Below are 24,009 nucleotides of genomic sequence, written 5' to 3'. Positions count from 1 at the left end.
TGTTTTCAGTTGAAATGTTCATTCTCACATTCATTCATTAATGCATGATAACCGTGTGTGTGTGTGTGTGTGTGTGTGTGTGTGTATAGGTGTTTGTGGGGTGTGTGTACTTTAGCTTGCTTGTTTCCTCAGGCTTTCTGCTATCCCCTCTGTGTGTGACATTTGCAAAGGATGGAAGCCTGAGCACCGAGCTGCCAGAACCTCTCAACATCATACAGTACACTCACACACACACACACACACACACACACACACACACACACACACACACACACAAACAAAAAAGCGAAAACAAACAAACAGAGACGGGCAGATTCTGGATATGAACATCTGCAATATGACTTGCGCTCGGGGAGAGTGTGTGTGTGTCCTCCTGAGCGTCAACAAAACACATCCATTACTGCCTATCCATAGAAAGCTGCGGGAAGGCTATGCTAATTGTGTGTTGCATAATACCTACGTATAATATGCATTATGAGATTGCACACATTACATTATGGGGCTTATCTCAAAGCCACATTTCGAGACCCGTCAAATGCCAGCGTCAGTTACAGGCCTGATTACATTAAGTGTCACAGCATGAATACCACAGGACACGCAGGCTATTAAACACGTTTGATATTTTTAAAGCTGATTAGGAATCACCAAACACTTGAGCACTGGTTTAGACCATATGAATAAATGGACAGCGCACAACATCACGCGACATTAGTCAATTATTAAATACATTTATTAGGACAAGTAATTAAATGCTAGAATTTATTAAGAGAATTAAGCCATTATGTCATGGAATCACTCGCATTCAATGGAGGACAATGTTAAAAAAATAGATCTAATAAAGACTGAGGCCTGGTGTCAACACCAAAACCAAAGCCACATCATGAAGGATTTCATGTCAAAGCGTGGGTAGGTATTGAAAGAAACAGCATTTGGCCTTTGAACTGCCGTTGACGTGACAGTCTGGCCTTGAGCTTGAAAACGTTCGCGTAGTGTCATTTAGGACCCCAATGCGACTTTTTGCTTGATAAAGTTTTCAACACTAAATGGGTTTTTTGGTACATAGTCAACTCATTTAAAACAATGGTCCCATATTTGATTTTTCTTTGATGCGCTTCGGTGCAATATTGCTGTTCTCAATGTATGCAAAGCACACTGTCACACACTGTATATACTTTACATACAGTACACACGCACAGATATCTTGCTTTATAGTTACAACCTGCTTATTAACCCCCAGCCCCAGGGCCATGTTCATTTAATTTATTCTCTAATATATGCCTGATCTAGTGTAAAATGAAACATTCATTCCCATTTCACCATTAATCTCCAACTCCAACAAACCTGTCTGGCCTATACAGCCCAAAGGGCCCACCGACGCTCATTTCCTCTGTTTTCCTATTACACTTTCCTCTTATCGTCTGCTCCTTTCCTTTCCTTCATCTCTCCTAACATCCTTCTCTCCCTTTTGCATTGCTCTGCTCCTCTCCCCTGCCATTACCAGCGTGTCAATCTGTTGCTTATTTGAATTTCAACTGCGTCTTCAAACATGCTTTTAGATGGATCAAAGTAGATATCAAGCTATTATACACACACAAGCCGGCATGCATTTTCACATGCTCTCAATGAGCGTGTGGCCAATTATTGGCTTCAAAGTCTACCAGTTGGGACTGTGTGTTATCTCTGTTTGCACACCCATTCACTCACATGGCCCACATACAAAACGAGTATGCACAGCTAGCATGCATGGTCCCGTACATTAAATACGTAGGAGAGAGAAAGTAGGAACAGTAATGTCAAACCTGTGTGTTTTTTTCTTTATTTTTTGTGTGAGAGAACATTCATCGGGGGGGGGGGCGTGCAGTTTAGTGTGCGATTGTGTCCGTAATACATGCCCGTCAGATGTGCTGGTTAAAAAGGATGCTGGGCGAGTGCTGAATGCTTCAAAAGCTCTTTCATGCCTACCTCAGTTAGGTCTCATCGACCGCTGGATCTTCAGATCGATGGACCAGCCTTAATTTGACTCATTCTTCGAAGCCACAAATTCCTAATTGAACCTTAGAATGTGCACACACACACACACACACATGTGTTAAGAATGGGAGAAATTGCGAAGGACAGCAGGCATTTTACTATGACAATTGTCAACAAGATCTACTTTTTATTCTTTTGGTCTATTACTCTGGTTGAACAATTTAGGTCTTCATTTCTTGAAAGGATCACAATGCTGTTCATTTAAGCACAAAGTTTGCAGTAATGTTTATTTTTGGCTTCTGGGGGCCAGGAACAAGCTTTGTCCGAACCTAAGTGTTTTATTATTCCACACATGCAACAGACTCAGAGTAACATTAGCAGGATTTGTAGAGGTGTTTTTTTTTTTGGTTCCCAATTAATATGAAGACATCTCTGTTTTGGACACTACAACCTAAAATGTTGCTCTTTAACTGCTAACGCAGCACTAGGTTTACCAAATAGCAACCTACTCTCAACTCGTTTAGCTTGTATGGCATATTTCTGAGAAATGCCCTGCATCGCACCCAAAGGAGGATTTCTAAAGAAAAAAGGTTATTAAACATTCCCATGTCTTTGAGCAATCGTTTATTGCTTGTACTTTAATTATTGGAAAACAATGGATGCCTGTGAGATAGGAACTGAATCTATAATTTGTCATCATGACACGGATATTCACTGGGGTCATCATTAGGATCGTGTTTCTCACAGTTTTGCACACAAGAGCCAACGAGTAAAAACCCGCCCGTGTATTAGATTGCTTCACGCGAAGGCGTCATAATTCTTCGTCACAATTTAGCGAGCTGGTCATTTGATTTGAATTGGCAAACCTTTCATTCAAAAGCCCACACATGCTTTCCAGCGAATATGTGTAGCTGCTGCCTCTGTCCCCCGGTGAACTCCTCTCTGCTCTCGGAGGTGCGCTGCCTGGAGCCGTCGGTCAGAAGCACCACTTTAATTCATATCTTCAAACAGAAACGACAGTGATTTCCCTCAGCTTTACTCATAAATCTTCTGTGTACGCGGGGTGTGTGTGTGTGTGTATGCGTCGACTTCCTTCACTCCCCTCCGTCGAACCAGAAAACGCTATCGATCCGACGAAAGCAAAGCAGGCGGACTAAACGGAGGATTTCTCTTTTCTCTTGACTCTTTCTCTCTTACTCTGCTTTTCTCTATCTCACCCTATATCTCCCTCTATCTCACACACACACACACACACACTCCTCTCTCACCCATAATGATAACGTTAAAGGCTTTTGTATCTCATTAATTACCATGGCAACAGTATTGGACCTACTTTCTTCTCTGCCTTTCTCTCTCTTGCTTTTCTTGCATTTAGACGCACATCACCGGGAGCTTGTGTTTCCTTTCTCTTCCACTATACAGCCATTTGTATTCAGTATTTTATTGGACACTATTGGATGGCACTCCACACTCACCGCTGCTTACATTTTCAACATTGAGAGTTTTCTGTTGTTTTGTGTGCGATTGTGTGTGCGGCTGACACGCAGTGAGTGTTTGAGTGAGTGTCCGCTGGAAGCGATGGCAGGTGTGTAACCCACTAATGGCAGAGTTACATTGTTAACCGAGTGGTGCTACATCTTTGTGCGTGCGCCAGGGGGCATCCACATTACCAGGTGATATAGATATAGATATAGATCTAGATCGGCTATGTAGGTTGAACAAATGCATATCTCAAACGTGTCTGTCGGTGCATGTTTTTCTGAAACGTAAAGCAGGTGAGACCAGCACAAGATGAGCAGATGGAAACTCAAATGTTATTGGAGCGTGCTCGTCGTGATTCATTTACGGTGTGTGTGTGTGTGTGTGTGTGTGTGTGTCCCTGCGGCTCATTGTGTCCGGATGTGCCGTTGTCACCCTGAGGGGGTTATATAAACACAATTTGATACCAGCCACAGCGCAACTCAGGGAGGGAGGTGATGCTACATTATTATTTGAAGAATTACTCTGATCCTATGTACTGACAGGTGGGAGGGGAGTCGGGCGAATGGGTGGCCATTAAGCTGACCTCAAAGCTGCATTAAATATGAGTTAATACAAAACGCCACCTGCTTGCTTATGCTGTAGACTGTAGATTCAGGCTAATGCAATTCTGGTGTCGATTTTAAACAACTCATGGACCGTGGGCACTGATGAGCTTAAAGAGTAAAGTCCAAACTCTTGGTAGAAGATGTTATGTCTGCTCCAATCACAGAATTAACATTTGTGAATCCCCCCCAGAGACTCATTAAAGTTTGACCACTAACTTCACTTCGCCCTTCAGGTTTTGTTATTTGTGTTAATGTTGCATCTAAAAAGGCAAAAAACTCCAAGCCCATCTATGTCTTATTATTTATTGCCGTTTCCATTACAATTCAGACTAAATCAGCTTTTACATGCCTTTAAATGTTCATGCTTGTTGAACCAATGAATTGATAAAATCATTTTGATTTTACTTGCAAATGTTTTATTGCAGTACAATTTCTATTGCATAACAGGAACGAGGGTAGTTGTCGTCAACTCAAATATTCTTCACATCACCTGGTTTGCTGAACTGTTTCTACCCCAGCAGTGTGTGTGTGTGTGTGTGTGTGTTTGTGTGTTTATGTTTGTGTAGTTGGAGGAGCACTTCCCAACAAAGACATCAGAGATGTGCACTGCAGCGTGCTCTCAAATTACAATAAAACATCAAACAGCACTAATATAAAGCACCAGTGACACGGTTTTAGTAATTCAGCACTAGGGCCTGTTTAGTACTGAGTTTAAATGTTTATTTCTAGGCTAAAAAAGTCACATTGGTTTTAGTTCTAGGTGATTATAGACAGGTTAAACAGTTTAAAACATTATATTCCCTCCATGGCAACGGATCTCCCCAAATATTGCACAATATTCCTTTGAAGCAAACAGAAGACGTTCATCAGAATAAACCTGTCCGATCAGCCTGGCTACTGATAATGATGCCTGAATAAGAGAAATAAGAGAAGGAGGTGCTGATACGTTCTAGTTTTTTATTTGAATTATTAACATTTAGACTTTTGATAGAACATAAAAAAACATGCTTATTGTCTCCATATGTGTGTCCATGTTTACCAATAGTTGGCTTGTATTGGAAAATGTACCAGCGTTGTTGCACTAAGCATTTAGCTAGAGACTGGAGTCCATTATCCGAACTGAAGACATGTAGCAGGAGATCCTTTATGGTTTCTTGCTCAAGCAAAAATACTCCATTGACACTAAACATGCAATCGTTCTTCTGGTCTCAGTTTTGGTACTACAATAAATAAGCATAACCTCAAACACACCGCTGAGCTCTTTTCTAAGACGTTCTTTTCTTTGCCCACTCCAACCATTTCAACGTTTTTCCGAATCGGCAGGTAGTCCTTGACAAGCTCAAAGTAAAGTGTTCTCCTCCAGAGAGCACACGGACGGGTCATTGCAAAGTCAAACTCTGAGTTATGAACAGTCCGGAGACAGGCATGACTCATCTCCTCAGCCGACTGGTACACCCTTGAAAACATTTGAAACATGTCCAGTCATTGTGTGAGTGTGTGTGTGTGTGTGTGTGTGTGCACGTGTGTGTTTGTGAGCGTGCACAGGTTATTGACTGTGTTTGTGTGTCTGTTGGCAACACAGAGAGCCAAATAAGCAGTCAGCTGCAACAGTGAGTCACTCAGCGGCCCTCACCACAACACAGCGGCATTTAGTCAAGACTCAGAGGTGTGAGTGTGCGCACTTGTCCTGCACATGTTTGTGTGTTTTTTATTTATGTTTGTCGTGCTGGTGTGGCATAAGCTATGTATCTCTGTGTTGTCAACAGTGCATTGCCTGTGTGTGTGTGTGTGTGGGGGGGGGGGGGGTGCAAGCTCTGGCGTGTGACAATTTGAAAATGAACTCCATGTTTTTCGGTTTGACTTTTGGAATTGTCTTGGTCCGCTGGGCCCGGCCGGCTGCTTTAATCTAGAGCCACAAATACACCGTTCTGTTGCACGCTTACGTGTGCGCACTGTGTCGACCATGAGAGAGAGAGAGAGAGAGACAGAGTGAAAAGAGAGAGAGAAAGGAGGAAGAAATAACATTAATGTGTAAGTCAAAATAGTGCGATTTCTGAATTGTCCATGCAGGATTAAAACCAATGTCATGATCCGTATTTAGCAAGACAGTCAAAAGGACAAAGATACAGAGACCTTTGCAGGAACAGATAGACTGGCAGAGATGGAGATCTCTGTCTAGGAGGCCGAGTCATTGTTCGCAGGCCAAAGGTCATGTAAACACTCCCGGCTTTAATTAAATAACCCTTTAACGGTTTTCTAATAGCATTTGAATGGGTGTAGTGTTTTTTTTTTTACAAGCGGGTTCTTGCCTTGTGCTTATGGATCTTGGCTCTGATCGTTATCTGGATCCTTTCTTTTCTTTACCACAGGATCAATAATGACTACGTGAGTAATTTGAGTGTATTCCCTTAGGGACAAGAGGTGTGTAGAATCCAAAGGAAGTCTGACTGGGTTAGAATAATTAAAACAGTTATTGCATCAGCCACTAAACCCTGTTTCCGTCTACCGATCTTTAATTTGGCGTTTTCGCCTTATTTGGTTCTTTTGCTCTTTCTGTGGTCCTTTTCAACGGTTCTTCTTTTGGTACCTAAGTTTATTCTTTAGTTTGCTTGATTTCTTTTCTTCATTTTTTGGTGGTTTCTTCTGTTCCGTTTGCCTCCTGGATGAGAGCGATCCATTACAGTCTGTAAATATATAATATATTTAATGAGCTATAACTTATTTTGCTCAAAATCATTTTGCTTGGCAACAGTTTTCCGTGTGGACATAATTAGTTTTGCTGATCTCGACTCACCCACACTCTAATTTGTGGCCATGTTTCAAAGATGCTGAAGTGTGCAGGGGGGGGGGGGGGGTTTATGGCATTGTGTATAAATCAATAGTACCCGAAAGAGGGAAATTAGAGATGATGAAACAGAGAGAAAGAATAGAAAGGAAGACAGGAGAGCAGTTGAAAATGACCAAGAGGTTGCAAGGCGACATCGCCATTACCAAAAGAGACAGAAAACGGAAACATATGGCAGGTGGACGTGACAGAGAGACGAAAGCACGAGTGGGGAAAAGACGGTGATGCAACGGGGGCACAAAGATGGAGAAAATAAAGGAAAGGAGGGATGAGGTGAGCCGAGGAAAACGTTGCGAGATGAGGCTGACTGACTGCAGGCGAATGTGACCGAGAGAGTGTAAGAAGAAAAATACAGATGAAAATGGAGGTAAAGAGCTGGAGGGAGAGGTAAAACAGGTGCAGAGAGCAGCGGAGATTAACAGAGAGGAGAAAATGACGAGCAGTGGAGTACGGGCAAGCTGCAGGAGGTGGGGAACGGATGGATGATTGCTATTGAGATGGAGTGTGGGACGAGATTAAACCTAATTAGAACATTATAATGACTTTGCAAGGTGATGGAAACCATTACGTTGGTGATAAAGCAGTGAGCCGGCAACTCTTTTATGAAGAATAATACTGATCGTAACCACGGTAAAGTCCTGAGCACCAAAAAAAATCCTAAACTTGGTCAGGTGAGGCAAAGAAGATGATAACAATGACAACAGAGAGAAACAGCGATCAAAGCAACATCAGATAAATGATTGACAGAGATGAACTGGCCACGATGGATGTATGTACGTAAGATAAAGACAGTGAGCACGGTAAAACGATTCCTGGTAGACATCCGCATTGGTAGCCTTGCATTGCAATGATGTCGACATGACCTTAGAATCCTTTGACCTCTGCTCATCAGCCCCACGTGGAAGTCAAAGACGTTCTCCCTCATCTCATCTCAGCCCTCATCTCCCTCATCCAATGTGGCACTTTAGAAAGATCTACGTTGAGGGCTGAAACACAGACCCCTTGCTACGCACAATCAACCTTCCTTATTTGGCGATTGACGTAACGATATTTTACGCGCGCGTCCGTTTTGTTGCTCCGTGGGGATTAATGTAGTAAAAAAAAAGGGGAGCAAACCAATACACAGCTTTAAATCTTTTTACATTTTCTTGCCTCACTTCAGAATGTCAGGAGAGTGGCACACTGCCGAACTTGATGTGAGCTTGTTTCCCAGGTCACCATAGCAACAGGCGCTCAGAACTATTCGCTGGTTGCCAGTGAGATTCAGCAGTTGGTCCGTGCATACTGTAAGCCTCGCACAAACAGCGGGTGGGATGCCAGCTTCCTGGTGGGACTGAGCAAGCAAAGATGCTTTACAAAGATATAATACTTTGTTTTCCGAGATCACTTCTGAGCTGTCTCACCATCAATCACGTTTGATTTTAATTTATTGTGAGGCTGCCGGTAGCTCAGCCGCTTGCTTTGAACGTTCTAGTCTGGGACAAAAGTTTACATAAATGATTTTGTATGCCCACCCCGTGGAATTGGGACACAGATTTGGTTGCTCCTAGGAACTAGGTGGTTAGCAAGAGGAATTACAGCGTGGATAGAGGCTAATATTTAAAACGTACTATATTTTGAATAGCCCACATGTACATGTATGTAAAAGCGATACAGAAAATGAAATGTTATGCAACTCAACACACTCCATCTGAATAAATGAAAACAACATATATTAACAGAATGAAAATATATATCGGTATTTAAGTTGTTTTTTTTATTTAACCTTTAGTGAGACATGTAATCTAATTCAGACATACAGTCTCAAACCCTACAACATAAACTACAGTGCTGGAGGTAAAATCGTGTAACCTACTGAGAACTTGAACTGTGAATAGAGTCCCACCCAGTCATTCATGAGCAATTTTTGGACATGCAGTACACAACTACAAGACCCTCAGTCGACCACAGCCCAACATTTGGACGTCAGCGCTCCCTTAAACGCCTCTATTTAATATTTCAGTGGTGGTAAGTTAATGCAAGTCTTGGCCGAGGGCTCCAGAGACTCATATATTTAACTCTTGGGCAACGGCAAGAGGAGATTTGATCGGGGGGGTGGGGGGGGGCTCAGTGAGAGCAATCCGCATCTTAATTGATTTCAGGCGGTATATTTTTAGATTTGTGGGAACAGATATGAATTATTCTCACGTAGGAAAATGTGTGGATATTAATAGTTGCTGCATGTGGTTTTATAGTGTAAGATATAGTGTAGTTGCTGTAAATGTGTGCATTTTAGTGCTTATTCTCAATTAAGTAAGTAAGTATGGTTTACTCCTTTCTTAACTTTAATAGTATGATATGATCTGTGATAAATGTCCTACAGCAAAGCGTGTGCGCATGTTTATGAGTGTGTATGCTCGGGGGGGGGGGGGGGTTAAGGTGACTCAGAGACTCACCTGTTTGTTCCAATTGTTATCCAACTTGGTCTCCAGCTTGGCCTGGTTTCACTCGTGGCTGCACACACTCGTCGACAGTCTGCAGCAAAGTGAACAAACACACATGCGCACACATGCGCATGGGCAGCAGCCGTAATTAAAAGCCAACTGCTAGAAGGTATTAAACAAGTTGGGATCAGACACTCACACCTACATAATGGACAATTCAAATCAGCATGGTCACGTGTCCAGCAGAAAAGCATTGGTTCTCTTCAGGAGTAGAGGAACTATTGACTACGTCTGCATTGGCATTAATGTATTCCTCCTGTATGTATTCTGCAGCCTTTTCTCATGCTGGAGACAACGATGGGTATTTTTCCCTGGAATCATTGTTAGAATTTATAGTGTGAAATAGACTGTGCTCATATATTCAACGACCTCTTTTTCTTTCCAATGCTGGTGGCATTACACAAGACATTATTGACGGCTTGTCTGGGTCATGAAAAGTTATTTTTTTCACTATTAAAATAAGCTGATTGTGAATAAGAACAACAATAATATGCATTGCATTTATGTAAATAATCGTCTCGTCTGCTCGAATGGCGATAAAGTCTTAGATGTCAGAGTGCATTTTTAATATATACATTCCGGAGCGAGTCTGCCATTCAAAGACGAATGCATTAGTGGCCAGACAAATTGGACATTTGTCCCCCCCCCCCCCCCCCCCCCAACTACTCCTGTCTGGGCTAATGGAGCCTCTGAGAAGCCCTGGACCAAAACCGCCCCGCATGGCTGCTGCTTGATCCCGGCCACTTCAAAGATTACAAAACATTCTGTCCTGCTTCTGAGTCTCCATAAAAGACACTTCAGACAATAGCATAGAACCTACTGAACAATTGGAGTGTATTGTGGTGTATTCCGTGGTGTATTTTTCACTCCACCAATGATTGGGGGGGGTTAAGGATTTTGTGGAGGATGTAACATCTTAACAGAGATTTAAATATGAGGGTTTTTTATTTCTCCCCAAGGTTAAGATGAAAATCCACACCGTCCATATTTGTCAGGCTATTTATCTCTCTCACTTCCTGACTCGTCCCTCTGCACAGCGTTCTCTCATTTCCTCTGCTCCATTTGATGCTCTCTCCTTTCTTTTGTTGCTCTTCTCTTCTCCCCTCCCCTCCCCTCCCCTCCCCTCGCCTCGCCTCGCCTCGTCCTCTTTCAGCCTCGTCCTCTATCGATTGTTACTCCTGTTAATTAAGGGAATCTATTTATTCTAGTAAGCCTAACGCTGAAAAGCTGGTTCCAGTTGTAGAAACAGCGTCTTCCGATGTTTCTACGACGACACACACCCTCAAACACAAGGTCAGGCCTCAGACTGAGCCTTGACCGCAGCGCCTCGGCAGCACGGCCGATTAAAGCTAAATTGTAGCTCTAGCTTTTAGAGATTCCGCCCCCAAATGGGAGGAAAATGGCCGGTTCTGCTGACAGTTTTGACCTCTGTTGGTCCCTGTGATTGTGCTTCATGAATGTATTTCAGAGACGGGAGAGACGACACGTGTGTGTTTTCATCTAGTGATGCACCAGTCAGCTGGTTCAGACCTCATCCCACGGAGTGGAGCTCTTATCTTTTCTCTCACTTTCCTTTTGTCCTCTGCAGGGGGGATTATTTCCTGCAAGACCACACGTGGGCTCTTTGGGACAAATTGTAAGCAAAGGCTGAGCGATGAGCCATTTGCGCTTCTCATTACCCGCCCTGGCATGCAGCTGGTGTTACTGACTTTCAGGCAGGAGACCGGACTTCCCCAGAATTACTCATAGAAACCAAATTATCCATATACCTATGTTGTTTATGAAAACAACAGTGTGGGCTGTTCTTTAGTTACCTGGGTCAACACTTGGGCTGAAAAAGAAGGAATCGTTTCATAGCATTGCACCTTTTGGTCCAACGGAAATGAAAATAATCAACTTGCTCAGCCGCAAAAGGAATCCTGAAAACCTTTTTCTTCTTCTTTGTTTTTCAGCACAATCTTGGATCTTGCCATTGGGTTACTGCAATACATTCGTTGCATACGTGTATCAAGCGCAAAATGAATGCAATCAGATTTGTGATTGAGCCAATGGGTGTGTGTAACACAATATAAATGACTTAATGACCTAATTTCAGTCAAATCGATGCATACACAATCTGCCAGCTAATCCTTCCACTGAGCTCTCAGAATAGTCAATAAAGACACAGTGCACAGTATACAACTGAAACTGGTGACACCAGAGAGGAGACAAGTGAGCTTAAGATGAACATTCAAGAAATAATCTGAATCGAGTGAATTCCTGGGACATGGCGCTGGGTCTACCATCTTTCACACCGTTGTCTAGCCTCGCTCCCGTGTCTGTGAGAAGGTGTGTGACCTTGAGGTAGCAAGGTCTATTTAACTGTTGATTAACAGGCCTCTTTGGTGTTGCTGCTGGTAATGCCGTAAATTGATTTGCTGCCAAGTCCCGACAATTTCCACCTCCTAATCTAAATCCATCTCCCTCTTTTTTATCCTCTCTTTCTTTCTTTTTTTTTCTCCTCTCGTCATCTTTGTCCCTTTCTTTCTGGCCTCACCATCTGTCCTACAACTGGATTAAACTGGCAACCTTGCTCCTCTGGTTAAGCCTGTGCCGCAGTGAAAGTGTGTGTGTGTGCGTGTGTGTGTGTTCCCGGTCTGATTGTACCTGTTTAACATTTCGCCAACCCCATTACTGAACTGTCATTGTTATTGCACCACAGACAGTAAAGGGCTGTCCACATTCATTTGCATTTAATACTCATTGTTTGTGCCTGTGCATGTGAAGAGGATAAAAACTGATGTGTGTGTTTCAGCCCAATCTGTGTTACAGCTCTTCAGCCTGCCACAAACTGTTCTCGTGCTCACAATGGCAGTAAAAGTTAATTCCAATCACCTCTCACTGTGTGTGTGTGTGTGTATTTAGTTGTTGAGCGCCCCCATCCTCTTACTCTGACATCCCACACCTCACATGCCTACACAATCACACACCCACACACCTTCTCACAGACATAAATAGAGCTTTACCCCCACAGTCACAACTACAGTAGCCGTGCTTTTACTGGTTTTACCAGCAGGTCCAGGCAGATTGCGAGCACATTTCCTTTTTTGGATCTTTGTACTTAAAAGGGTTTTTTGAGGGGACGTAGAGAAAGGGAGAAAGGGAAAGTGGGTAAAACAGAAATACAATAAAACACCCTTCTTCATTAAAACCCCAAACAACTATCTTTTCAATAACTTGAACCACTAATATTTCCACCACAGTCAAATTGAAGGGTTCTTTACAAAGCCCTGTTGGCCTATTAGGCCACCAAAAATTATTAAAATCCAATCTGAGTATGTCTGTATTCTCCTGCTTGTTATTTGAAACTCAATTAAACAGTCTAATCCATGAGGAAATCCCCCTTATCTAATGGATTTAGCTAATGAATAATCCCTATCAATAATTTGCTAACATCATTTTCTGATTTCTTCCATCTGGCTGACACACACACACACACACACACACACACACACTGAGTACGTCACCCACTCATTTCATACTCTAATGATAATGATAACTTTCCCATTCCATTAATCATTGTAGCATCACAGGCACTTCATTCTCTGCTCCCTTTTCTCATCTTGCGATCCCTTTATTCATTTGAATACAACACTGACAGAGTTGCTTCTTTCATATTGCACTCGAGATAAGTGCCGTCCAACCCAATGTTCAGCAGTCGTGCCACAATATATCACCATGTCAAGCTGAGGCAGAATATTGTATTTTATTGGTAGAAGTTAGTTTAATATTTTAAACATGTACAACAGTTTTTTTACAGTCGCTAGGACACATTTCTCAATACTTAGATCACTTTTTCAAAACTCTTCACACAGTGAGCACAACAGAAGTATATGTGGGCTAAACTGAGGTTCAATTATCATTGCTTTGGCACAAAATGCATTCAATGACTACATGTTTCAAATATAATTTCTTTTCTCACTCAGACACAACAACCGCCAAAACTTTGTGTACCTACAGGCCAATTTGCACCAAAACAATAACATAATACAAAACTGAATAAGACAGCAATTTGCTACAATTAAATGAAATGCTATAAAACATTTGGACAATTGGACCAACCACAGCGGATTCTCATTGTAGACGAACATCTACACAGGTGTAGACTCTCGGGCCAGAGCGGTGCCAACATCACAATGTGCAACAGCAATAGCCACTGATGGACTGCTTTTACACAAACCACCGATGGGGCCATACAACACTGAACGTCTCCTTGCGTTCCTGCATGATCTCTATGGAAGGGTTGTGCTGGGTGAGGAAATGGATGCAGAGACAAGAAATCAGCCAACATTTATAACTGTATGGGACAATGTGGCATTTCACCGAGTGGTTTGCAGCCCATCCCAGAATGGTGTCACTTTTCCTCCCACCTTACTCTCCATTCCTCAACCCCATAGAGGATATTTTGGAATTACTCAGTGCAGAAAAATAAAAAAAATTCATAAAATATATTGACGCATTCTGCAACATGTCTGATTAATTCCAGTAAAATATATTATAGTGAATTATAAACAGAGATGTGTCCTTGTTTTACACAAGAAAACATTGTTTAATGCTACATGTTGTTAGTGTTTTTTAGGTCATTGTGTGTTTGTTGGCTGTCAACCTTTTCTAGTGTTGAATGAATGAATGAGTTGATTTGAATGAAGTGTATTTGGTAGTTTTAGTGCATTTTGAATGTGAGATGAACTGCTGTGGCCAGCTGAAAGTTGGTTAGGAGAACTGGGTGAAGAGTTTTGAAAAAGTATTGAGAAATATGCCGTAGCGAATAATAAAAAACTGTAACCTATTGACTATCGGAGTAGTTGCAGTTTAATTTCCCATCGATCAAATCATTTGCATATTGTTTTGTGAAAAAAAAAATATATGTAAACAATTTTTATGAATGCAGTTTTTTTTTATTGCTGACACAAACAAATTTCTTTTTTTAGAGAACAAATAGTTCCTGTTGGTGATCTGTATATTCTGGATTTTAAATGAATATATTTTTTTATTTGTTATCTCGTAGTTTCGTACGTTTTTTGTGTTTGTCTTGTATCTCTTCATAATTGCTACGCGTCCATGTTCAATTAACGTCTCTTGATGGTGGTTTTCTGTCTGTTTCTGTGACATTTTGCAGATGAAGCCTACGGGGCCCCCTAACACCTGGGTTGCTATGCCTGCAGAGCCAGTTCAGTAATCCATCAATGGGTGATAAAGAGAGCAACAATAGACAGACAGAGAGAAGAAAAGACACTCAGAGAAAACAGATACAGCCAATTCACAGAAATTGAAAAGGTGGCAACAAGAAGCAGGAGTGTGGAACATGTTGAATTGGCCCAATGCTGTTACCACGGTGACTAATGGGACATCAAAGTTCTTATCATTGTATAGCATGATCTGCATGGGTGACACTGTGGGTGTGTGAAAGGATAACGATAAGAGGCTGTGAGCACTTGTGTATTCAGAGAGGGAAACTGTATATGCTTGGGAGTGAGCAGGACATGAAGAAGTTAAGTATGTGTATTGACAGGTGCACTGTGTGTGTATGTGTATGTGTGTGCGTTTACTTCAGGATGTAAGAGAGATATCCGCAGGGTTTTATGCCGTTTCCAATTATTATTAGTATTACTTTTTTCTTCCTCCATTCACCTCCTTCCATGCTTGAGCAAACAACATCCGTCCCTTTCTCTCTCTCTCGCTCTCTTTCCTCTACGCTCTCAGTATCAAGGGGATTTTCTTTGCCTTTTTATCAACAATGCTGTCATGTGTCACACAAGACAGAGGGCAAGACGGAGGGAGGGATGCAGAGGTGGATCGGACAAAAGACAGAAAGACGTACAGAGAAAAGGGGGAATGGAAAAGGTTTAGACCCCGAGACATTTGAGTTATAGGACACCGTGGAATGAGAGGTTTAGTGTAAAAACAAGGATTGAGAGAAAGGAAAACCGGCGGGAGGCGAGAGGCGAAGGAGCAAAAGAAGTAGGGGACAAATGGGTGAGGACGAGCGGAAAGTAAGGGGAAGGCAAGCAAGAGAAACTTGCTTCATCCATGTAAAAAAAAAAAAAAAAAGCCTGGGGGATGAGCGGGATGCGATGTGATAATAAACTCTTCAACCGCACCGACTCACAAATGATTTCATTTCAGATGCCATCAGTTGTAACTTGAGTCGTGCCACAGTTTGGGCCACCTCCTACCTGTGTCCTTCAAGTTTTAGTAAAAATGTATCCATGTTTTCTGAAGGTCAGGAGTTGCATCGCTAAACTCCCTTTTTTTGTAGCCGACTTGGTTTATAAGTTAAGTAACTACGGGGATTTCCTTCACAGACACAATGAAAGAGGAACCCTGTGTAAGTTGTGACCACTAGTGCATTGCTACAGAGCAAGAGCGTCGGTTCATGCGCCAATAGAGGCCGAAGACTGTTAGCAAGGCTGACGTTGATGTAAACAATGCACCATTTTCAAGGAAGGGAATGCATCTATCGTTTTTTAATCATGAATACTGATGTGCATTTCAGTCCAAACACTGCATATTTTAATGCTGCTTAAGTAGCTACACCCATTTCCTCACACACATGTACATACGCAGTACCCATTGAAGGAGAAAATGTGTGCAAACCTTTGACTGGTGCTGTGTATATGCATGCCCACCACTGCTACTGGCTAAAACGAAGCCTTTTCACAATTTCTTCCACGGATAAGTATAAACAAATGGATTTCCACCTCCAGATTTCTCTGATTTTTATGCCCCTGACCCCTGTACTCACCCCTTAAGAAGGAACTTTGCAAAAGTTTGAAATCACACACACCGCCTCATCATATCATGTTTCATCTTCTCTTGTTTTCATGTCAAAGCCCATTAAAACCTTTTAAACCTCATTTGGCTGATGCTCTCGCCCACGCAAATTTTCACATGTTCATGCCGATGTAGGGACTGAACCTTTTCTGCAGGCATGGCCTCATACACTAAGGTTTAGATTTCCTCTTACAATATCTAAAAAAAAACATTAAAGCAGCCGAGGTGTTGGGTTGCTTTAGGCAGGAAAACATACCCGACTGACTTGGTGTCCTGTGGTGACATTTGTATGTTAGAATTAAAAGGGTCAGTCTTCTGGGGGAAGCGAACCCATGAACTTCCTTTTCACCTTCTTCTTTTCGAAGGCAGATGGTGTCGCCCGGTTTGGGTTCATGTCTTGTTTTATTTAGTAGTTTGGTGTCTGTTGTGTCCCTGGGGTAACGTCACTTCCTGCCTTGTCCTGTCTTCCCCTGTGATTGTCTGCTGTGTCGATGATTGTTTCCACCTGTGTCCAATCACCTGCGCCTCCCCTGTGGATTCAAGCCGTGTTCAGTCTCCTGTCGCGTCGTTGCATGTTGCCTGTGTGCGCGACTGCATGTCGTCAGTTTTATCGTGTTCTCGTTTTTTTTTTCCCCTGCAGTCACATGACAAAAACAAGAAGGGCTTTCTTTTAGAGGTGGTTATTGATGGAGAGGGCAAAAAAAACAAAATTGTTACCAAAAACGGTGGGATTATACATTCCTTTTGTCAGGACACTAACCCTTAACACTCTAAAGTATCCCATCTGGATGCAAAAAGTGACACAAACCCGGGTCAGAACCAGAACCAACATTTAGTGCATTCATCATGAAGAAATGTATGAAGGCTTTTCCTGGTTCGGGTCCTTAGATTCCAGGGTACAATAAACCGAAATCCACAAAAAATACTCCAAACACAACTTTAGCCCGTGGAATAAGAGTAAAAAAACATTCCATGCAAATAGATCTAGTAACCATGCTGAACTTTCAGTACAAAACCCACCAAGCCATCGAAGCGATCGGTTTCATCGAAATGATGGATTAAATCTGCTGTTTTTTCAATGAGCTACGTCCCCGTGTAGTTATACTTCAGGCTTGCAGACTATACCTTGACTAAAAACACTAACAAATTGTAGCACTCAAATTGTACTTATAATGTATAATGGCTCTTATCTATAACAAGTTGTAAATCGGCTTATTTGATGAAATTGCACTTTCTTGTTTCTTGCTCTTCTGAGTTTGTATCCCTATGGTCGAAATGCACTTATTATCTCAAAATTCCAACTTTTTTTTGTGTCATACTTTTCTAGTACTATATTTACTTTGTGGTTTTTATCAAAATGCATGTTTGTGTATCTCTGTTATTGCATTCACGTGTGTGTTCTGCCAATAGGGACGGTTTTGTGTCCCTCCAGCGGCTTGTGGAAGTGTGGGGAGGAAGTGTGTGTCTGTCCTCAGAGTGATGGATGAACTCGGCGGCAGATCGATGTCAAGCCTCAGTTCTTTAGAAATGAGTGACCACCAGAGTCTGACCACACACACACACACAGACACACACACACACACACACACTCATACACACTGGCAATTTGGATTTGTAATATTAATAGCATGTGTTGTTAAATACTACTCCCAGAAATTATTAGCCAAAATATTGCAGCCAATCATCAGGCATTATTTACAGAATCAAAGCAGAATAGGTGCATCAGTTCCTCGCGGGGTGCGTTTGCAAGCACTGTAAATCTCTGCTGTGCTCTTCTCATGCTTTAACATTTTAAAGCAGCTCCAGGTTGGAAAGTCTAGACTCTGCAGGGTGCATTTTGGATTCCTATATGTGTAACAGCTCAACGTAAAGATGCGTTAGTGGCCAGCTGTCAGTCTATTTGCAGATGGAATTCACGATCCACTTCAGACCGCTGCCCACTTGCGCACTCTTCGCAAACTGGAAGCTTAGTGGCGCGTGTGAAATGTCCGTACACGTTTGGAGGGGACAGACAGGCTGCATCCCTGATGTCTTTGTTTTCGTTCCACTGGGTTTCATTCGCTATTCGCCTTAAATCTGCACAGTGCTCCGCGGTGTGGGCAGCACTTGGCAGAACTCTCTAACACGCTTGGACTGCTGTATCCACGGCCCAGTGGGGCGCGTGCGCTATCGCCCCTTAAATCTGCCTAATTACGCATCTCATCAGCTCATTAACCACCTCATAGCTGTAATCCCGGAGCCTACACACACACACTCATGCACTGCCTCTCTCTCTCCACCTATTTCTCTATCTCCTCCCTACCTTGCTTGGGTTTTTATCCCAGTGATTTATTTTTCTCACTACCATTTTCTCTTTTCTTCTCCACACTTCCCTGTAATCTTGTCCTAACCAAGTGATCAAGCTCTTTGAGCTCTGTGCGCATCTGGCTGCCAACCCCCCCCCCCCACAAAGAACTACCCCTCCCCCCCCCACCCCACTTGGTTAGCCTCGCCGGCTCATTGCCTCTCTCCTCCCCCCCAGCCTTGAGCTTCCACAGCTATAGCCAAAGATAAGTCACGCATGCACATTCACACGCACACCCACACACATGACTGTGCACATGCTCACACCCAGAAAATTGTCGCACACAGCTCAACACCAGCAAAGTTGCAGGGGACAGTCTGCACACACACAGGCACACACACACACACGCACACACTGAAGATATGACCAAGATCAGTCACGCTGGCTAAATCTCGTTCCCCTTCACTCTCTGTGGAGGAGACATAATAACTTTGTTAGAGATGGAGGGAAAGAGGGACGGAGAGACGTACGGTAGGAGTCAGGAGTGAGTGATGAAGAGACGGAGGGGTTAGAAGATAGAGGGACGTTAGGGGACAGGGCAGGTGGAGAAGAGATTGGGAACGAGGGACTTCAATGTTCTATGTTTATTTTTCGATTTAAAAGAAGATAGATAGAAAGCTGGCCTACTGTCCTCCTGCAGGTCTCTCCAGCCGTGACGGGCCCTGGCTGCAAAGTCCTGGTCTCACAAACATCTACTAGGTCCTCAACAGTATTGAGAATTAATTGCACAACAACTTGCACCCTAGCACCCATTCATCATGAAGGGAACCTCCAAATGGCAGCCTAGTGCGCCCTTCCCATGATTCAAAGTTCGTAAGTCTGATAAAAAACGAGCATCAGGCACCCAACGGTGCTATAAAACAAGGAAAAAGGAGAGTACATAAATCCAGGTCCATCCTCTTGGTTTTTGCATCAAATGTTTTCAACATGAGAGCAAACATATATTACAAAAAAGGATGGCTGGAAGGAAAAAAAGATGACAAAGAATGCCAGCCGAGAAAACACAGAAAAAGCCTTCTCCACAGTGTGTGTGTGTGTGTGTCTGTTTGAGAGGGAGACAATGAGAGAGAGGGGGACGGACAGAGAGACAGCGAGACAGCGAGACAGAGAGACAGAGAGACAGAGAGAGTGGTGATTCATGGTGCAAAAGGAGGTGGAGCAGCAAATCACAGCTGATGTGATATGAATCAACAACCATGGTCAATGCTCTTACTGCTTTCAATAAACGGGTCGTGGCAAAGCTTCTGTGTGTGTGTGTGTGTGTTTGTGTGTGTGTGTGAGAGCAATGTGCTTTGTAGTGGGTGGGAATATGTGCGTTGTCTTCCTTCATTTGATCGTTCAAGGCCCTCTGGCTCTATACTTAACATTTTCCAAATCCACTTGTGATACGGCTATTGTTGTTTCGGTTTATTTCGTTATTTCTTCTTTCCTTCGACAGTACTGTTTATTGTTCTGTTTGTCCTTTTTTATTGCTTTTATGATGGGATATTTTCATTATGTGTGATTGCTGTCCTATGCCCAGGGCTGTAGAGTTCTGATCCTAAACATCTCCGCCCTGGCTTCAGTTGGCCAAACCTTCCGTTACGGAAGCTAATAGCTACTTTGTTCTAGTGAAAAACATTAAGAAAAAGATGAATCAAAAACTGTTTTCTTCTTTCCTTAGCTCCATTAGTTGGATGCCGATGTAAAACATCACAAAATGTTGGATTTGCATGAGCAGTAACATGTAGCCCCCCCGGCGTTATGAGAGTGCATGCATGCACAGAAATTTGAATAAAGCTGCTAAGAATCCAAATGACAATGTAGAGAGGTCAGTTACATTATTTTACTGCTGAAAAGTCACTGGCCATAAATAATCAATGAACCAATGAATCTTTCAAATGTTCTATCCAAACATTATACCATCCTGCTCAGACACTACAAGTTTTCTCTGTCGCCTGAACCAAACATCAAAGTGTGCAACTTCCTAAAATCGCATGGATTAACAAGAAGTTCTGTCTTTAAGTTTTTAAAGGTTCCACATAATTCCAACAATTTATTGTAGCCCCTTCTGCATAGCTGCTATCAATCCTTTTTCTTTTTCTCTGTCTGTACTTTATTATGTAACTTTAATTTTTGCATTGGTTTGTATGTGGAATGGAGCCCGCCATATCTATAATAAAGGCACTTAAGTCAAGATCAAAAGTGAAAGACCTTCCTGACTGCTCAAGAAAGGATGATAGCACAAATGCATCTATGGAAATTATCAATAAGCATTACACATAAAATGAAATTTTAAACTGAACGTTTGAACTGAAATTATGCCACGACTATCTGTCAAACCACTGCCTTTAAATCCTTAATTTAGGCACCTTGTGTGTAGTGTGTATGTGTAAGTATATGTTGACATCATCATCTCATCCTATTACTATTTGTCACCATACAGGTTAAATTCTATAAATAAGAAGAATAAGTGCACGCCTCCCTTCACATTAGCTACCTTTGATCTTTTCTTTTCATTCCAAATGTACATTTTTTGGGACTAAAAAAAGAACCGGTTTGTTTACGGATGAGGACGACCTGAAATTGACGATGAGGTGTGACAGAGAGGAGGTGTGGAAGAGAGAGTGAGCAGTAGCATGTGATATGGAGAGGTGCTTGAGACGTGAAGTGGTGAGTGTGTCTGTGTGTAGGCGGAGAGGGAGACGGAGGACATGAACCTACGCGGATACACAGGAAGGAGTTGAGGGAGCCTGACGGAGGAGGGAGGCTGAGAGGCAGGTGGAGAAGGGAAGGGGAGGGTAAGAGTGAGGGGAAAGGAAATAGGAGATTCAATGAAGCATGGAAAAGTCAAAGTGAGGACAGTAAGAAGGCTGGATGACTGATAAATAATGTCTGGAGTCGTTTTCGGGACGTTTTGAGCATCATTAATGTCCCAGAGTAGAGTTTTTAAAGTGGAACGATGTTGGACCTCAACTAAACTTATGGCAGTTCTATTTTTTGCAGGTGTTTTTGTTTCGTTTTGTTCATAAAGAAGAATGCTTGGAACACTATAGACAATATTGCTGGTTCTGCTGCGTCAAATCATTCCTGAGCTGAACCCCATCAGCAATCTGTGATTAAGGAGTGGAGTCACATTTTTTGCAGAAAGAAAGACAAAAGGCGAGACCGGGGGGGAGGACGAGGGAGTGGGGCGGGTTGTGTGTTTGTGTGTGTGTATGGGGGGGAGGGGGGTGGTGAAGAAGCAGTACCAGGGATAGATGGCGGAGGAGAGGAGCGAGTCGAGTATTGAAGTGACGGGTTGTTGTCAGACCAGAGAGACCCTGGGAGATAAATGAAGACAGGGTCAGCAAATCCCTTCTAATGTCACCCAAGATGACTAACTATGGTTGTGTATGCGTGTTGGTGTGTGTGTGTGTGTGTGTGTGTGTGCATTTATGCTAACATGGGGTCAGCTATTTTTCACCCAAGGGCTGAGTATCCATGAGTGTGGAGTGTGAATGTGTGTCTAAAAGAGAAAGTATAGGAGCACAAGGTCAGCAACCTTAGCACCGCATGACGGACATGTCTGCTTTTGTATGTTTCAGCTCCTCCCTGTGTGTGTGTGTGTGTGTGTGTGTCTGTATTTCCCTGATGTAACCCAACAGTTCACATTTTTTCTCATCCTTTTTTTGGGGTTATCTGTTTTTACTCACAGCACAATAACGTTGGCCCGACAAAAAAAAAAAAACATTGTACAAAGCTCTCGTATGTCTGCTGCCCACTGCGCTAATGTTCACTGCCAAACACCGAATCTGCAGCAAGGCACAGCAATCAAAGCACACACTCATGCTCTCTGCCAGGATGACTTGTGTGTACTGATTTGCACACGTGAGACTGATTTGGTCCACCAACTCACGCGGTGCCATATAACGTCTTCATACTGTTTACCTGTGAGAATGCCTTGAGTTAAGGCATTAAAGTTTGATCGTGTTTCCCCTTCGCCATGCGCTCGCACCAAAAGATTCATGAACTTTAGGGAGCGAGTGGCAAAGGGTTTTTGTCCTGAACATAATGTTTCAGGCAACACTTCTCCATTGTTTAAAGATTGAAAGTGTTGCCAAACCGAATGGATTTCTAGGGCACTTCCAACAAGCTTTAAACGCCCTAATGGCACATGATGACGTCATAAAGTTGTCACAACAAAGTTGCCGGCAAACAATTGCCTTTTTAAACATCAGGCAGACACAAAGAAGAATGATTTTGTGCATCCGTTAGTGACTATATGTTCACTACCTTTCACACTGTTTGATACTGCGGGTCCCCTTTATAGGGTAAAATAATTCTTACTATGCACTAGCACAGCATTACAACATGGCAATGTGGACTACATAGTAAGATGGTTTTGATATGGTGTACTACAAAGTGGGCAGCGGGTGATTTTGGACACGCTCTGTGCCTTAAAACGTATTGCCACTAAAATGTATGGAGTGTTGTCGGGCTGGGAGCCTCTTTTTTGAAATATGAACCTTTGCCGTTGCCTATTACAAGTTTATGATTCAAAAAACACATTACACATTTCAAATATTGGATCGTATGTCCCTGTCTGAGCTGGTAAAGCTCAAAACAGGTTACCATCGACTGCTCTGCAGTCCAGATTAAAAACAAGAGGTGACTGATTTTCTTCTTCATCTTAGCTCCTAAGAAGCTCAGGCCGGCTACATCTACTCTTTACTGATGTTTGCTAAGTGTATCATCATTTAAATACTGTTAAACAGTTTATTATCATAGTTTTATGCAGCGTAATAGCCTTTGATCATTGCTTTCACTGCTTCGTTATTTAATTTGATCAGTTTGTAACCCCCATGAAAGCTTTATGCAAACACATCCTAATATGCTCTATTCAAAATAAAGAACGTTATTTTAAATCACATTAAATATTGAGTTTTGCTGAAAAAGCACTTGATTTAAAAGCAAATAATTGTGTTTTTATTGTTTATTCCATGAAACCAACGAGAAAACGGTTGAATGATGGCTTCCCTTCTGTCTCTCTTCTCTGCCTATCTCAAGGATTTGGACGTTGCTCCGAGCGGCCTCGACAGCAGAAGTCTGTAGAACCCATTAAAGGCCCGACCGCCTCGGCAGAAATGGCTCTGGCGGCCATGTCTGTGCATCCATCCCCTCTTCCTTCCCGCCTCCTCCTCTGCCTCCTATCGGCCTTCCTCCTCCTGTCGTGTCCTGGATCGGTGCATGCGGGTTCATCTGAGAGTAACTGCTCAGCGAGTGGAGACCCCTGTCAGGAAGGTGGGTTGTAAATGCATGTGATAATAATGGAATAACACGATTACACGAGGGAGTGTAGCTTATTGAAAAGTCTCCTGTTTTGCATTTACCAGCCATGTAAGCTGTTGATGTCCTCTGAACATAATAATGCTTCAGATCACTATAGTTCACTGGGTTCACCAGTGATACCCAACGGATCTACCTCAGAGGGAAATACTGCCTCCG

General features: G+C 42.7%; 1 protein-coding gene across 1 annotated transcript in view; it reads left to right on the top strand.

The window, feature by feature from the left end:
* The window catches only part of slc8a4b (solute carrier family 8 member 4b), a 68,535-nt gene that overhangs the window by 8,497 nt on the left and 36,029 nt on the right, over positions 1–24,009 (top strand). Inside the window, exon 2 of the mRNA XM_037478151.2 lies at positions 23,572–23,805. Coding sequence (XP_037334048.2) covers positions 23,649–23,805 — 157 coding nt within the window. The 5' untranslated portion in view covers positions 23,572–23,648. The remainder of the gene's footprint in view (positions 1–23,571; positions 23,806–24,009) is intronic.

This window comes from Pungitius pungitius, chromosome 1, assembly GCF_949316345.1.
Source record: "Pungitius pungitius chromosome 1, fPunPun2.1, whole genome shotgun sequence".
Classification (NCBI taxonomy): Eukaryota; Metazoa; Chordata; class Actinopteri; order Perciformes; family Gasterosteidae; genus Pungitius; species Pungitius pungitius.
This window is presented reverse-complemented; position numbering and strand designations above follow the sequence as displayed.